We start from the raw sequence: 14,299 nt of genomic DNA on the forward strand, positions 1-14,299 counted from the left end.
TGGCCCCCAGACCCCCGGGACCCGCAGACGCTCCAATGGCCCCCCCAACACCCCCAGCCCCCTCCCCAGGACCCCTCCCAGCCCCCCAACACCCCCAGACCCCCCCAGGACCCCTGGGACCCCCCCCCGAGCCCCCAGACCCCCCCGAGCCCCCCCGTAGCCCCCAGACCACCCCCGGGGGGGGACACCAGGCGCGCGGGTGCACACGCGTGTGCCAGGCGTGTCCCCACGCGTGCCGGGCGCGTCACCGCGCAGCCTTTATTGGGGGGGGGGGGCGCAGGTGAACACAGGCGGCTGCCCCACGCTGGGGACCCCCCCGCCGCCGCCCCCATGGGGAAACTGAGGCACAGGGCGGGGGGGACACACACCCACACCCACACCCACACCCCCCGTCTGTCCGTCCGTGGGGCGTCCGTCGGGCCCGGGGGTGGGTGCAGGGTGCCCGTGGTCCCTCGGGGGGGGGGGGTCCAGGGTGGCCTGTCCCCCCCGGGGGGGTCCTGGGGGTCCTGGGGCCCCCTCGAGGCCCAGGGCGCTGGTTGGCGGGCAGGGGGCCCTGCTCCAGCTCCCAGGGGCCGCAGGGCGCCCAGGGGTCCCAGGGGGTCCCGGGGGGGTCCCAGGGGGTCCCGGGGGTTCCGGGGCTCCCGGGGGTCCCGGGGGTCCTGGGGCCCCCTCGAGGCCCAGGGCGCTGGTTGGCGGGCAGGGAGCCCTGCTCCAGCTCCCAGGGGCCGCAGGGCGCCCGTGGGTCCCAGGGGGGTCCCGGGGGGGTCCCAGGGGGTCCCAGGGGAGTCCCGGGGGGGTCCCGGGGGTCCCGGGGGTCAGGCGGCCCCCTCGAGGCCCAGGGCGCGCTGGTTGGCGGGCAGGGAGCCCTGCTCCAGCTCCCAGAGGAGGCGGCGCAGGCGGCAGAGGGGCCGCAGCAGCCCCTCCTCGGCCACCGGCTCCCCCGGGCGCAGGCGGAAGCCCTGGCTGGGCAGCAGCAGCGGGGGGTGCTCCGAGAAGCTCTCGAAGATGTCACCTGGGGGGGACGCGTCAGGGGACGGGGGCGCGGGGACGGGGACACGGGGCTGTGGGACACAGGGACGTGGGGACAGGGACACAGGGACGCGGGGACGGGGACACGGGGACGGGGGGACGGGGACACGGGGGCAGGGACACGGGGACACGGGGCTGTGGGACACAGGGACGTGGGGACAGGGACAGGGACGTGGGGACAGGGACACAGGGACGCGGGGATGGGGACACGGGGACGGGGACACGGGGGCAGGGACACGGGGACACGGGGCTGTGGGACACAGGGATGTGGGGACAGGGACAGGGACGTGGGGACAGGGACACAGGGACGCGGGGACGGGGACACGGGGACGGGGACACGGGGACACGGGGATGGGGACACGGGGACGGGGACACGGGGGCAGGGACACGGGGACACGGGGCTGTGGGACACAGGGACGTGGGGACAGGGACAGGGACGTGGGGACAGGGACACAGGGACGCGGGGATGGGGACACGGGGACGGGGACACGGGGGCAGGGACACGGGGACACGGGGCTGTGGGACACAGGGACGTGGGGACAGGGACAGGGACGTGGGGACAGGGACACAGGGACACGGGGACGGGGACACGGGGACGGGGACACGGGGACACGGGGGCAGGGACACGGGGACACGGGGCTGTGGGACACAGGGACGTGGGGACAGGGACAGGGACGTGGGGACAGGGACACAGGGACGCAGGGATGGGGACACGGGGACGGGGACACGGGGACACGGGGGCAGGGACACGGGGACACGGGGCTGTGGGACACAGGGACGTGGGGACAGGGACAGGGACGTGGGGACAGGGACACAGGGACGCGGGGATGGGGACACGGGGACGGGGACACGGGGACACGGGGCTGTGGGACACAGGGACGCAGGGACAGGGACGCGGGGACAGGGATGCGGGGACAGGGATGCGGGGACAGGGATGCGGGGCTGTGGGACACAGGGACAGGGACAGAGGGACAGGGACAGAGGGACAGGGACGCGGGGACAGGGACGCGGGGACACGGGGACAGGGACGCGGGGCTGTGGGACGCGGGGACACAGGGACAGGGACACGGGGACGGGGACGCGGGGACAGGGACGTGGGGCTGTGGGACGCGGGGACAGGGGATGGGGACGGGGACACAGGGATGGGGGTGCGAGATGGGGACACGGGGACACGGGGACACGGGGCGCAGGATGGGGACAAGGCACAGGAACAGGGGACAGGGACACGGGGACGGGGACGCGGGGACGGGGACGCGGGGACACGGGGACACGGGGCGCAGGATGGGGACAAGGCACAGGAACAGGGGACAGGGACACGGGGACGGGGACGCGGGGACGGGGACGCGGGGACGGGGACGCGGGGCGCAGGATGGGGACAAAAGATGCGGGATGGGGACAGGAGAGGGACAAGGGACAGGGTGCGGGACAGGGACAGGGACACGGGGACAAGGACACAGGATGGGGACGGGGGGACAGGGACAAGGAGCAGGGGTGCAGGGCGGGGACGCAGTCACGGGCCGGTGACAAGGGCCAGGGGCCAGCAGAGGGGTGCGGGCCGAGGGGTGGCGGGGGGTGACGGGGGGTGACGGGGTGGCAGGGGTGAGGGGGGTGGCGGCGGGTGACGGGGCGGTGGCAGGGGGTGGCAGGGGGTGACGGGGGGTGGCAGGGGGTGATGGGGGGTGGCAGGGGGTGGCGGGGGTGACGGGGGGTGACAGGGCGTGACGGGGGGTGACGGGGGTGGCGGGGGGTGACAGGGGGTGATGGGGGTGACGGGAGGGTGACAGGGGGAGACGAGGAGGTGACAGGGCATGATGGGGGGTGACAGGGGGTGGCGGGGTGTGACGGGGGTGACAGGGGATGACAGGGGGTGACGGGGGGTGACAGGGGGGAGACGAGGGGGTGACAGGGCGTGACGGGGGTGACACAGGGTGACGAGGGGGTGATGGGGGGGTGACGGGGCATGACAGGGGGTGACGGGGGGTGACTGGGGGTGACGGGGGGTGACAGGGGATGACGGGGGGTGATGGGGGTGGCGGGGGGGGTGACGGGGCGTGACAGGGGGTGACGGGGGAGACGAGGGGGTGACGGGGCGTGACCGGGGGTGACGGGGGGTGACGGGGGGTGACGGGGGGTGACAGGGGATGACGGGGGGTGACGGGGGTGGCGGGGGGGTGACGGGGGGGCGGGGGGGTGACGGGGCGTGACAGGGGGTGACGGGGGAGACGAGGGGGTGACGGGGCGTGACCGGGGGTGACGGGGGGTGACCGGGGGTGACGGGGGGGTGACGGGGGTGGCACTCACCGGTGGCCACCTGCTCGCGCTCCTCGGGCGGGGGGCCCCAGGCGGGGGGCGGGGGCTGGCCCAGCCCCAGCTGGTAGTGGCTGAGGAGGTGGTGCAGCTGGGCGGGGGACAGCGCCGGGTACTCGCCCCGCAGCCGCGCCCACGTCAGCTGCGGCACGCGGGGACACGCGGGGAGGCGTTGGGGACGCGTCGGGGACGCCGCGGCGTCGCGGTGCCCCCTCTCCCCGTCCCCGCGGCCCGCGCCCCCGTCACTTCCCGTCTCCTGCCGCGTCCACGCGCGCCCCGTCCCCGTGTCCCTTCTTGTCACCGTGTCCCTGTGGCCCCACAGCCCTCCCCAGTGTCCCCACGTCCCCGCTACGACGCCCCTTGTCCTCGTCGTGTCCCCGTTGTGTCCCCACGCCCCTTCCCATCGTCCCCACGTCCCCACTACAACGCCCCTTGTCCTTGCCGTGTCCCTGCGCCCCTTCCCAGTGTCCCTGTGTCCCCACGACGACGTCCCTTGTCCTTGTCATGTCCCCGTTGTGTCCCCACGCCCCTTCCCAGTGTCCCCGTGTCCCCACGGCCCCCCACGCCCCTTCCCAGCGTCCCCACGACGACGCCCCTTGTCCTTGCTGTGTCCCCGCGCCCCTTCCCAGTGTCCCCACGTCCCCACTACGACATCCCTTGTCCCTGCCGTGTCCCCAAGGTGTCCCCACACCCCTTCCCAGTGTCCCCATGTCCCCACGGTCCCCCAAACCCCTTCCCAGCGTCCCCACGATGACGCCCCTTGTCCCTGCCGTGTCCCCAAGGTGTCCCCAAACCCCTTCCCAGTGTCCCCACATCCCCAATATGACGCCCCTTGTCCCTGCCGTGTCCCCAAGGTGTCCCCAAACCCCTTCCCAGCGTCCCCGTGTCCCCACTACGACACCCCTTGTCCTTGTCATGTCCCCATTGTGTCCCCAAACCCCTTCCCAGTGTCCCCGTGTCCCCAATACGACACCCCTTGTCCCTGCCGTGTCCCCAAACCCCTTCCCAGTGTCCCCACGTCCCCACTACGACGTCCCTTGTCCCTGCCGTGTCCCCAAGGTGTCCCCAAACCCCTTCCCAGTGTCCCCTTACCCTCGCCGTGTCCCCAAGGTGTCCCCAAACCCCTTCCCAGTGTCCCCACGTCCCCACTACGACGTCCCTTGTCCTTGTCATGGCCCCAGTGTGTCCCCACACTCCTTCCCAGTGTCCCCGTGTCCCCACTACGACGCCCCTTGTCCCTGCCGTGTCCCCAAGGTGTCCCCAAACCCCTTCCCAGTGTCCCCGTGTCCCCACGACGACGCCCCTTGTCCCTGCCGTGTCCCCAAGGTGTCCCCAAACCCCTTCCCAGTGTCCCCGTGTCCCCACGACGACGCCCCTTGTCCCTGCCGTGTCCCCAAGGTGTCCCCAAACCCCTTCCCAGTGTCCCCACGTCCCCACTACGACGTCCCTTGTCCTTGTCACGGCCCCAGTGTGTCCCCACACCCCTTCCCAGTGTCCCCGTGTCCCCACGACGACGCCCCTTGTCCCTGCCGTGTCCCCGCGCCCCTTCCCAGCGCCCCCGCGCCCCCCGCGCCCCCGCCCACCTTGCTGAGGCAGCTGCGGGGGGTGCAGAGCAGGTTGGCGGTGGCCGAGAGCTTGCGGAAGAACTCGCCGGCGATGTCGCCCAGCCCCAGCCCCGTCAGCCAGTCCAGCACCAGGTCCAGGTTGGTGCGGATCCGCACCGCGCGCCACCACTGGAAGAAGGGGCCGGCGCTGCCTGCGGGGGGGGGGGGGGAAGGGGAAAACGGGGGGGTCAGGGTGCTGCCTGCACCCCTGCCTGCGCTCCTGCCTGCACCCCCTGCCCACCCTTCCTGCTCGCGGAAGCAGGCAGCTTCCTGCAGCTTCCCAGTGCGGACAATGGGAGGAAACTGGGGGTGATGGGGAAGGGGGGGGGGGTGACGGGCAGCCCCAGGGCCTGGGATGGGGGACAGGGGGCATGGGGGGGGCGGACCCCCGGAGCTGCCCCACGGAGGGGCAGGGACATGTGGGGGCACCCCACAGCCCCCCAGAGCTGCCCCATGGCGGGGCAGGGGCACCCCACAGCCCCCTGGAGCACCAGGGGCACCCCACAGCCCCCCAGTGCTGCCCCACAGTGGGGCAGGGGCACGTGGGGACACCCCACAGCCCCCCAGTGCTGCCCCATAGAGCACCAGAGACCCACACCCCCACCCCACAGAGCACCAAGGACCCACAGCCCCCCCGGCGCTGCCCCCCAAAGCACCAGGACCCACTGACACCCCCCCCCCCAGCCCCCGGCGCCGCCCCCCAAAGCACCAGGACCCACTGACACCCCCAGCCCCCCAGCGCCGCCCCCCAAAGCACCAGGACCCACTGACACCCCCAGGCCCCCAGCGCCGCCCCCCAAAGCACCAGGGACCCACTGACACCCCCAGCCCCCGGCGCCGCCCCCCAAAGCACCAGGACCCACTGACACCCCCAGCCCCCCAGTGCTGCCCCCCAAAGCACCAGGACCCACTGACACCCCCCCCAGCCCCCCGGCGCCGCCCCCCACCTTTCTCCATCAGGGTGTTGAAGAGGGAGGCGTTGGAGAAGAAGAAGAGGTAGCCGAAGGTCTGGGAGACCAGGTCGGGGTGCAGCTGGCAGTCGCGCGTCAGCTCCAGCGCCGTCTGGTAGACGGCCAGGGTGGGACGGACGCCCTCGGGGACGCTGCCCAGATCCTGCGCGGCGCTGGGCTCCCCGCTGCCCGAGAAGGGGTTGCTCTCCAGGAGGGCGGGCAGGGCCGAGTAGAGGGTCTGCGGGAGGGGGTCTGGAAGTGAGGGGGGGGCCGCAGAGGGGGCGCGGGGGGGGGTTGGGGGGGTCCGGGGGCTCACCTTGGTCAGGTAGTAGACGGACTGCTGGAAGGTGGACATGATCACCTCGTCCAGGACGCCCATGGCCTCGTCGCAGGTCTCCAGGTCGCCGGTCAGCTCCTGGCAGGGCCCTGGGGGGCGGGGGGGGGTCACCCCTAAGGCGAGGGGGGCCCCCCTGCCCGCCCCGGGGGGCCGCGGGCTCACCCTCCAGCTCCAGCTCCTTCTCCAGCTCCAGGACGCGGCCCTGGGCCAGGTTGAGCAGCTCCATAGCGTTGGCCAGCCAGAGCATCAGGGGCCGCAGGTCGGCCGCCACCGCCTCCGCGCTCAGCGCCGCGGGGGCCGCGTCCTGCTGGCTGCGGGGAGCGGGGAAAGGGGGGGTCACCCCGCGGGACCCCCAGCGCCTGTGGGGCCGTGGGCTCCCCGCCGGGGCTGGCGGTGGGGACCCCCCCCCCCAAAATGGGCTGGTTTTGGGGTCTCCTCCCCATGGGCCGGTTTTGGGGTCCCCCCCAAAATGGGCTGGTTTTGGGGTCCTCTCCCAATGAGCTGGCTTTGGGGACCCCCATCAGGGCTTATTTCAGGGTCCCCCCCCATCGTGGGCCAGCTTTGGGGGTCCCCCCCCAAAATGGGCTGGTTTTGGGGTCCCCTCGTCAGGGCTGGTTTTGGGGGTCCCCTCCCAAGAGGTCATCTTTGGGGGGTGTTCCCCCGCAAGGGTCCAGCTTTGGGGCCCAGTTCGGGGGGGGGGGGGCACAGGGGCCCCCCCACCCCGGCCCGGGGATTTGGGGGGGTCACTCACTTCTCCGGCTGCCGATCCCCGATCTCCTTGATCTTCTCCTGCCGGCAGAAACCTGTCAGCGCCTCCGTGTCCCCCCATGTCCCCTCCCCGTCCCCATATCCTCGTGTCCCCCCCATGTCCCCCCATATCCCCATGTCCCCCCACATCCTCCCGTGTCCCCCCATGTCCCTGTATCCCCCACGTCCCCCTGTCCCCCCATCCCCGTGTCCCCCCATGTCCCCACATCCCCCCGTGTCCCCACGTCCCCGTGTCCCCCCACATCCCCATGTCCCTGTGTCCCCACGTCCCTGTGTCCCCCACGTCCCCCCGTGTCCCCACGTCCCCATATCCCCACGTCCCCGTGTCCCCCCACATCCCCCCGTGTCCCCACGTCCCCGTGTCCCCCCACATCCCCATGTCCCCCTGTGTCCCCACGTCCCCGTGTCCCCCCACATCCCCATGTCCCCCCACATCCCCATGTCCCTGTGTCCCCCACGTCCCCCCGTGTCCCCACGTCCCCATATCCCCACGTCCCCGTGTCCCCCCACATCCCCCCGTGTCCCCACGTCCCCGTGTCCCCCCACATCCCCATGTCCCCCCACATCCCCGTGTCCCCCCATGTCCCCACGTCCCTGTGTCCCCCACGTCCCCCCGTGTCCCCACGTCCCCATATCCCCACGTCCCCGTGTCCCCCCACATCCCCATGTCCCCCTGTGTCCCCACGTCCCCGTGTCCCCCCACATCCCCATGTCCCTGTGTCCCCACGTCCCTGTGTCCCCCCACATCCTCCCGTGTCCCCACATCCCCATATCCCCACGTCCCCACGTCCCCCCACATCCCCCCGTGTCCCCACGTCCCCGTGTCCCCCCACATCCCCATGTCCCTGTGTCCCCACGTCCCTGTGTCCCCCACGTCCCCCCGTGTCCCCACGTCCCCATATCCCCACGTCCCCGTGTCCCCCCACATCCCCCCGTGTCCCCACGTCCCCGTGTCCCCCCACATCCCCATGTCCCCCTGTGTCCCCACGTCCCCGTGTCCCCCCACATCCCCATGTCCCCCCACATCCCCGTGTCCCCCCATGTCCCCACGTCCCTGTGTCCCCCACGTCCCCCCGTGTCCCCACGTCCCCATATCCCCACGTCCCCGTGTCCCCCCACATCCCCACGTCCCCACGTCCCCCCACATCCCCCCGTGTCCCCACGTCCCCGTGTCCCCACGTCCCCACGTCCCCCCACATCCCCCCGTGTCCCCGTGTCCCCCCGCCCCCCCCTCGTTACCCAAACGGTCTCCTTAACGAGCAGAGCCACGCGGGAGAGCAGCGCGGGGAAGCGCTCGGGCGGGAAGGCGCGGGCGGCGTGTTCCAAACACAAGCCCAGGAGGAAAGCGGGGGCCAAACCCCCGATCCCGGCTCCCGTCCCGCATCCCTCCGGCAGCCGGACGATCTCCCGCAGCAGCACCTCCTCCTCCTGGGGCCGGTAGCGCAGCTCGGGCCGGGGGCTCTCCAGGCAGCTCCGCAGGGCCTCCTGCCGCTCCTGGGGCGAGCGCCCGCACCCCGGGCACCCCAGGGCCCCCGCCAAGCCCGGGGAGCACCAGGCGGGGGGCAGCCAGGGGGGGCGCGGGGCCGGGGACCCCCCCGCCGCGCCCCGGGGGTCTTTGTAGAGGAAGAGAAAGTGCTGGCCCAGCCCCAGCAGGTCGCCGGGGTGGAGGGGGGCTTGGCGCAAAAGGGGGGCTCCGTTGTGGGTGACGGGGGCCCCCCGAAACGGCCGGACGGTGGCGGCGGCGGGGGGGTCGGCCCCCGCCTCGGCCGCCCGCACCAGGCAGTGGCGGGGCAGGATGTCGGGGGCGTTGAGGAAGGTGTCGACGAGGCAGCCCCCCGGTTTTTCGGGGAGCCCCCGGCGTTCGGGGCGGCCGAAGACGTGCTGGGGTCGGGTCATCACGTAGATGACGAAGTCCTGCGGGGCGGGAGGGGGGTGAGGGGGGCAGGGAAACTGGGGGGGCTTTGGGGGGCGAGGAAAGGGGGGCAGGGAAATTGGGGGGGCTTTGGGGGGGTGAGGAAAGGGGGGCAGGGAAATTGGGGGGGGTTTTGGGGGGGTGAGGAAAGGGGGGCAGGGAAATTGGGGGGCTTTGGGGGGCGAGGAAAGGGGGGGCAGGGAAATTGGGGGGGCTTTGGGGGGCGAGGAAAGGGGGGCAGGGAAATTGGGGGGGCTTTGGGGGGTGAGGAAAGGGGGGGCAGGGAAATTGGGGGGACTTGGGGGGGCGAGGGAAGGGGGAGACAAGGAAAGAGGGGGATTGGGGGGGGCAAAGAAGGGGGGTCAAGGAAAGGGGGGACATTGGGGGCGAGGAAAGGTGAGGGGGAATTTGGGGGACAAAGAAAGGGGGTGACAAGGAAAGGGGGGATTTTGGGGGGCAAGGAAAGGGGGGACAAGGAAAGGGAGGGGAATTTGGGGGGCAAGGAAAGGAAAGGGGGGACAAGGAAAGGGGGGAATTTGGGGGATGAGGAAAGGGGGGACTTGGGGGGGCGAGGAAAGGGAGGGGGAATTTGGGGGACAAAGAAAGGGGGTGACAAGGAAAGGGAGGGGAATTTGGGGGGCAAGGAAGAGGGAGCAGGGGACTTTGGGGGGTGAGGAAAGGGAGGGGGCAACTTTGGGGGGCGAGGGGGGGCTTTGGGGGGGCAAGGAAAGAAGGGAGACTTTGGGGGGGGGGGGGCGAGGAACCAAGGGGGAACTTTGGGGGGTGAGAAAAGGGGGACACAGACTTGGGGGGAGCCTGGGGGGACGGGGGAAGGGGGGGGCAGGTTCTGGGGCCCCCCGCGCGCCCCCCGCTCACCTGCTTGCCGTAGCCCTGCAGCAGGAGGAAGTAGGGGTGCTGCTGGGGGGGCTGGATGAGGCACTGCGAGAGCTGCTCCAGGCCGGCGCCCTCCCCCGCCTCCTCCTCGCCCGCCGCCCCCTCCCCGGGGGGGGATTCGGGGGGCCCCTCGTCGGCCGGGGGGGTCCCGGCTTCGCCCCCCGCCACGCTCAGGACCGTTTTCCGTTCCCGGCGCCGTTTGGTGCTGAGGTTCATGTCGCTGATGCTGCGGCGCAGCGAGAGGTTGTCGGCGCGTTCTTTGGGGGGGGCCGGGCCCCCCGATGCCGCCCGCGAGCGGCTCTTCTGCAGCCGCCGGGTCTGAGCGTTGATCCCTGGCGAGATGGCGACAACCGCGGCGTCACCCACCCGCCGCCGGCACCGGCGGCGCCGCGGAGGACGGGGCGGCGGGGGACGGACGGACGGACACACACGCTCACCGGCGGTCTCGGCGTCCTCGCCCTCGCAGATGCGCTCCACCTCTTGCCGTCGCCGGATCTCGAAGCGCCGGGAGCAGCCGCTTTTCGGTTTCCAGACGTCCTGGAGCACCAAGGGCCGCTCGGCGTCGCCCACCGGCCGCAGGTGCTCCACCTGCCAAGCCCCCCCGGGACCCCCCGGCCGTCCCACCACGTCGCAGAGGACGTATTCTCCCGACGTTCCCTCTTCCGGAGCCAAACCGTAACGTTCCAAAGCTTCCCGCACCAGCTGCCGGGCGGTGGAGCGCGGCGTAGCCAAGACGCTCTTGTAGTTAGCCCCCCGGGAGATGTCCCCCCCGAAAATTTTGAGGATACCGGGGAGCTGGCGCTGGCCGGGGGGGTGTTCCCCCCCCACCAGGACCTCGGGTACCGGGTCCACCAGCTCCGCCAGCTTCTTCTCGCTGGCCCAACGCCCGCCGGAGCCGCTGGTGGCAGCGCCCGTCCCCGCGCCGCTGCGGTGGAAGAGGTTGGAGAGACGCTTGTGCCGCGAGGGTTTGGTTTTGCCGGGAGGACGCAGCTCCACCGTCTCGCTGCCGCGGCTGGCCGTGTCCGAGGAGTTCGATCTGCAGGCGGGGAGGGGGGGTTACGGGGGGGCGGCGGGGTTGGGGGGCGCGGGGATGGAGAACGGGGAGGGGGGGGTCTCACCTGACGGAGCCGGCGCTGGGCCACCGGCGGCTCATCTTGGCCAGGCGTTTCTTGGGGGAGTTGATCCAGAGGCCGACGGGGAAGTGGAGTTTCCCGAAGCGGGGGCTCCCCTCCTTGCGATCCTCCGGGAACATGGCGACGGCGTTCCTGCGGGGACATCGGGGGCGTCGGGGACCCCGCCCGCCACACCCCCAAACCCCATCACCCCCACGGGACGCCCCGGGGGGAAGCGTCCCCGCGCCCAGGGCTCGCCCCCTGCCAGGCAGCGGAGCCGGGACCCCTCCCTCGACCCCAATCACGGCCGTTACCGACTCCCGCGGGTGCTCGGTCCCGGCAGCGGTTTTCCCCCCCCCCGGCTCAGCGCCGCAGCCCCATGTCCCACGTCCCCCCCTTTGTCTCGCTGCCTCCGGCGCGGTCACTGAGCGGCGATTTCCCTTCACGGCGCTGACACAGGGGGGACAGGAAAGGGCGAGCCAGGCCAGGAAACCGGGATGGGGGGGCCGGGCCGGGGCGGGGGCGTGGAGGGAAGCGGGGCCACGGTGGGACGGGCGCAGAGCGGGGGCACGGCTGAGGGCAGCGGCCCGGGATTTTGGGGGGCTGTAAAGAAGGGGGGCTGAGGTGGGGGTCCCCAGCCCCGCTAGGGTGGGGGGTGGCCACCCCCAGCCCCACCCCGAGGGACTCAAAGACCCGAGCGTCCCCGTCCTTCGCCGCCGGAGGCCTGACGGCGGGGTCAGGGCCAGCGCCAGGTGCCTCTGCCCCCCAAGCCTTGGCTGAACCCCAGCGTGGGGCACCCTGCACCCCGCTCCCCGCAGCCGCAGGCCCCCAGGACTCACCTCCATCCCGGCAGCCGCTGCTGGGGGGCCTGGTTGGTGCTGGGGTGGGGCAAAGGAGGCCGCTAGGTGCCAGCGCCGGGGTCCCCTCCTGTCTGCGTCCCTGTGGGGAAGGAGACGCTCAGCTGAGCCCGCCCCCGGCCCTGCTCGTGGCTGGCACCGGCCCTGTCCCCACGGGTGACCTGGCAGGGGACAAGCCGGGCCAGCCTCACCGCTGGGGAGCGAGGGAAGGGACGAGGAGGACGATGCCCCCTCAACAAGGGCCCCCTAAACCCAACCTCCCCCCTCACAGGGTCCCTCCCGGAGCCAGGCTTCGCCCCAGACCCCCCCCTCCCCGTCCCCCCAGGCTGGCCCCGTCCCCCCCGACCGCCCAGGGTGGCCCCATCCCCTTCTCCGTATCCCCAGCGCGGCCCCGGCCCCCTCCCCGGCCCCCAAGGGTGGCTCCATCCCCTCACGGCCGCCCGGAGCCCCCCCCCGGGCCGGGAGCCCTCACCGCCGCCGCCGCCATCGCGCCTTCCCGCCCTCACAGCCGGACCCGCCCACTCCGCCCCTCCCAGGGCTCCCGTTGGCTGAGCCCTTCCCGCCTCGGCTTGCGCGACCAATGAGAGCACGGAGCGCGCCCGCGCGCCGCTCCCCCGCGTGGCTGCTGCGAGCAACGGGCTCGCGCGGGGAGGGGGGGGAAAGGGCAGTTTCGGCGGGAAGAGTGGCAGCCAATCAGAACGCGCAGGCGCGTGGCCACGCCCCCGCAGGAGCCGCCGCTCCTCAGAGCCCCGCCCCGGCCCCGCCCCTCAGCGCCCCCGGAGCCCCCAAATCCCCCAAAACCGCCCCAAATCCCCCAAATCCCCCCAAATCCCCCCAAAACCGCCCCAAATCCCCCCAAAACCGCCCCAAATCCCCCAAAACCGGCCCCAAATCCCCCAAAACCGCCCCAAATCCCCCAAATCCCCCAAAACCGCCCCAAATCCCCCAAATCCCCCCAAACCGCCCCAAAATCCCCCAAATCCCCCCAAATCCCCCCAAACCGCCCCAAAATCCCCCAAATCCCCCCAAATCCCCCAAAACGGCCCCAAAACCGCCCCAAATCCCCCCAAAACCGCCCCAAATCCCCCAAATCCCCCCAAAACGGCCCCAAAATCCCCCAAATCCCCCCAAATCCCCCCAAAACGGCCCCAAAATCCCCCAAATCCCCCCAAATCCCCCCCAAAACCGCCCCAAAATCCCCCAAATCCCCCCAAATCCCCCAAAACGGCCCCAAAATCCCCCAAATCCCCCCAAATCCCCCCAAACCGCCCCAAAATCCCCCAAATCCCCCCCACCCGGTCCCAAGTCCCCCCCAAAGCCCCCGGGCCCCCGAGGGCGCGTGCGTGTGCGTGCATGCGTGCCCATCCGTGTGCAGAGACACAGGCAGGTGTGTACACGCGTGCATGCGTGCACACACGTGCATATGCACGCACATACGTGTGCGTACCGGCACACACGCACGTGTCCATGGCACACATGTATGTACGGATGCACATACGTGTGCGTACCGGCACACACGCACGTGTACATGGGCACACATGTATGTACGGATGCACATACGTGTGCGTACCGGCACACACGCACGTGTCCATGGCACACACGTATGTACGGATGCACATACGTGTGCGTACCGGCACACACGCACGTGTCCATGGCACACATGTATGTACGGATGCACATACGTGTGCGTACCGGCACACACGCACGTGTACATGGCACACATGTATGTACGGATGCACATACGTGTGCGTACCGGCACACACGCACGTGTCCATGGGCACACACGTATGGATGGATGCACACACGTGTACAGGCACATACGCACCCATACACACGCACGTGTGTACATTCGCACCCACATACGTGTACGCGCACAGGCATACACGTGTACATATGCACATACGTGTACGCACACGTGCACTACGCAGGCGTGCGTACACAGACACGTGCGTACCTGTGCATACGTAAGTACACGCACATATACATACGTGTGCATGTATGTACACGGACGCGCAGGCTTCTATGTGCGTACGTGCACACACAGACATACGTGTGCTCACACACAGACATACGTGTGCTCACACATGTACATACGTGTGCTCAGACACGTACATACGCAGACGCGCATGCACAGGTGCACACACACGTGTGCGGACATGCACATACATGTGCATAAATAGGCCCGCGTACACGCACATATCTACACGCGCACGTACGCACACAGACGTGGGCACGTGTACGTGTGCACGCGTGTACATGTACAGGCGAGGGCAGACGCATGCACACGTGTACATAGACAGACGTACGTAGTCACGCATGTTTGTACGCCCATACGTACACCTATACGCGCGCATACACGCGTGCACGCAGGCAGGCACACGCGTACACAGCGATGCACGCACACGTATGTGCACGCGTGTCCGTGCGCAGACACGCGGACATACGCCCGCCCACGCAGACCTGTGCGTACGCGGGCATCCGCGCACACGCACGCGCGCACACGCACACGCACACGCGCACACGCACACG

General features: G+C 71.2%; 1 protein-coding gene across 3 annotated transcripts; it reads right to left on the reverse strand.

The window, feature by feature from the left end:
* Window positions 1-628: 628 nt before the first annotated feature.
* RASIP1 (Ras interacting protein 1) lies at window positions 629-12,269 on the reverse strand. 3 transcript variants are annotated; one of them, XM_087773158.1, is made up of 13 exons: window positions 12,243-12,269; window positions 11,753-11,852; window positions 10,920-11,066; window positions 10,239-10,837; window positions 9,784-10,133; window positions 8,235-8,909; window positions 6,979-7,016; window positions 6,390-6,538; window positions 6,207-6,316; window positions 5,888-6,128; window positions 4,920-5,092; window positions 3,331-3,478; window positions 629-1,012 (listed from the first exon to the last, which is right to left on the reverse strand). In XM_087773158.1, the coding sequence occupies exons 3-13, from the start codon at window positions 11,051-11,053 to the stop codon at window positions 816-818; spliced, it is 2,814 nt and encodes a 937-aa protein (XP_087629284.1). In that variant the 5' UTR covers window positions 11,054-11,066; window positions 11,753-11,852; window positions 12,243-12,269; the 3' UTR covers window positions 629-815. The 3 variants fall into 3 exon arrangements, with proteins under 3 accessions (XP_087629284.1, XP_087629285.1, XP_087629283.1); XM_087773159.1 differs by lacking the exons at window positions 11,753-11,852; window positions 12,243-12,269 and adding an exon at window positions 11,228-11,368 and having other exon boundaries at window positions 3,331-3,427; XM_087773157.1 differs by lacking the exons at window positions 11,753-11,852; window positions 12,243-12,269 and adding an exon at window positions 11,228-11,368.
* Between the last annotated feature and the right edge of the window lie 2,030 nt (window positions 12,270-14,299).

This window comes from Nipponia nippon, unplaced genomic scaffold, assembly GCF_047370975.1.
Source record: "Nipponia nippon isolate SJK-2023a ecotype South Korea unplaced genomic scaffold, ASM4737097v1 scaffold_38, whole genome shotgun sequence".
In the NCBI taxonomy this organism is placed as follows: domain Eukaryota; kingdom Metazoa; phylum Chordata; class Aves; order Pelecaniformes; family Threskiornithidae; genus Nipponia; species Nipponia nippon.

Coding starts and splice junctions, on each gene's coding strand:
- RASIP1 (XM_087773158.1), bottom strand. CDS start 11,053: ATGTTCCCGGAGGATCGCAAGGAGGGGAGCCCCCGCTTCGGGAAACTC. Junction 5,093..5,887: donor CAACACCCTGATGGAGAAAG/GTGGGGGGCGGC, acceptor CCCCCCCCGCAG/GCAGCGCCGGCCCCTTCTTC. Junction 3,479..4,919: donor CCCGCAGCTGCCTCAGCAAG/GTGGGCGGGGGC, acceptor CGCGTGCCGCAG/CTGACGTGGGCGCGGCTGCG.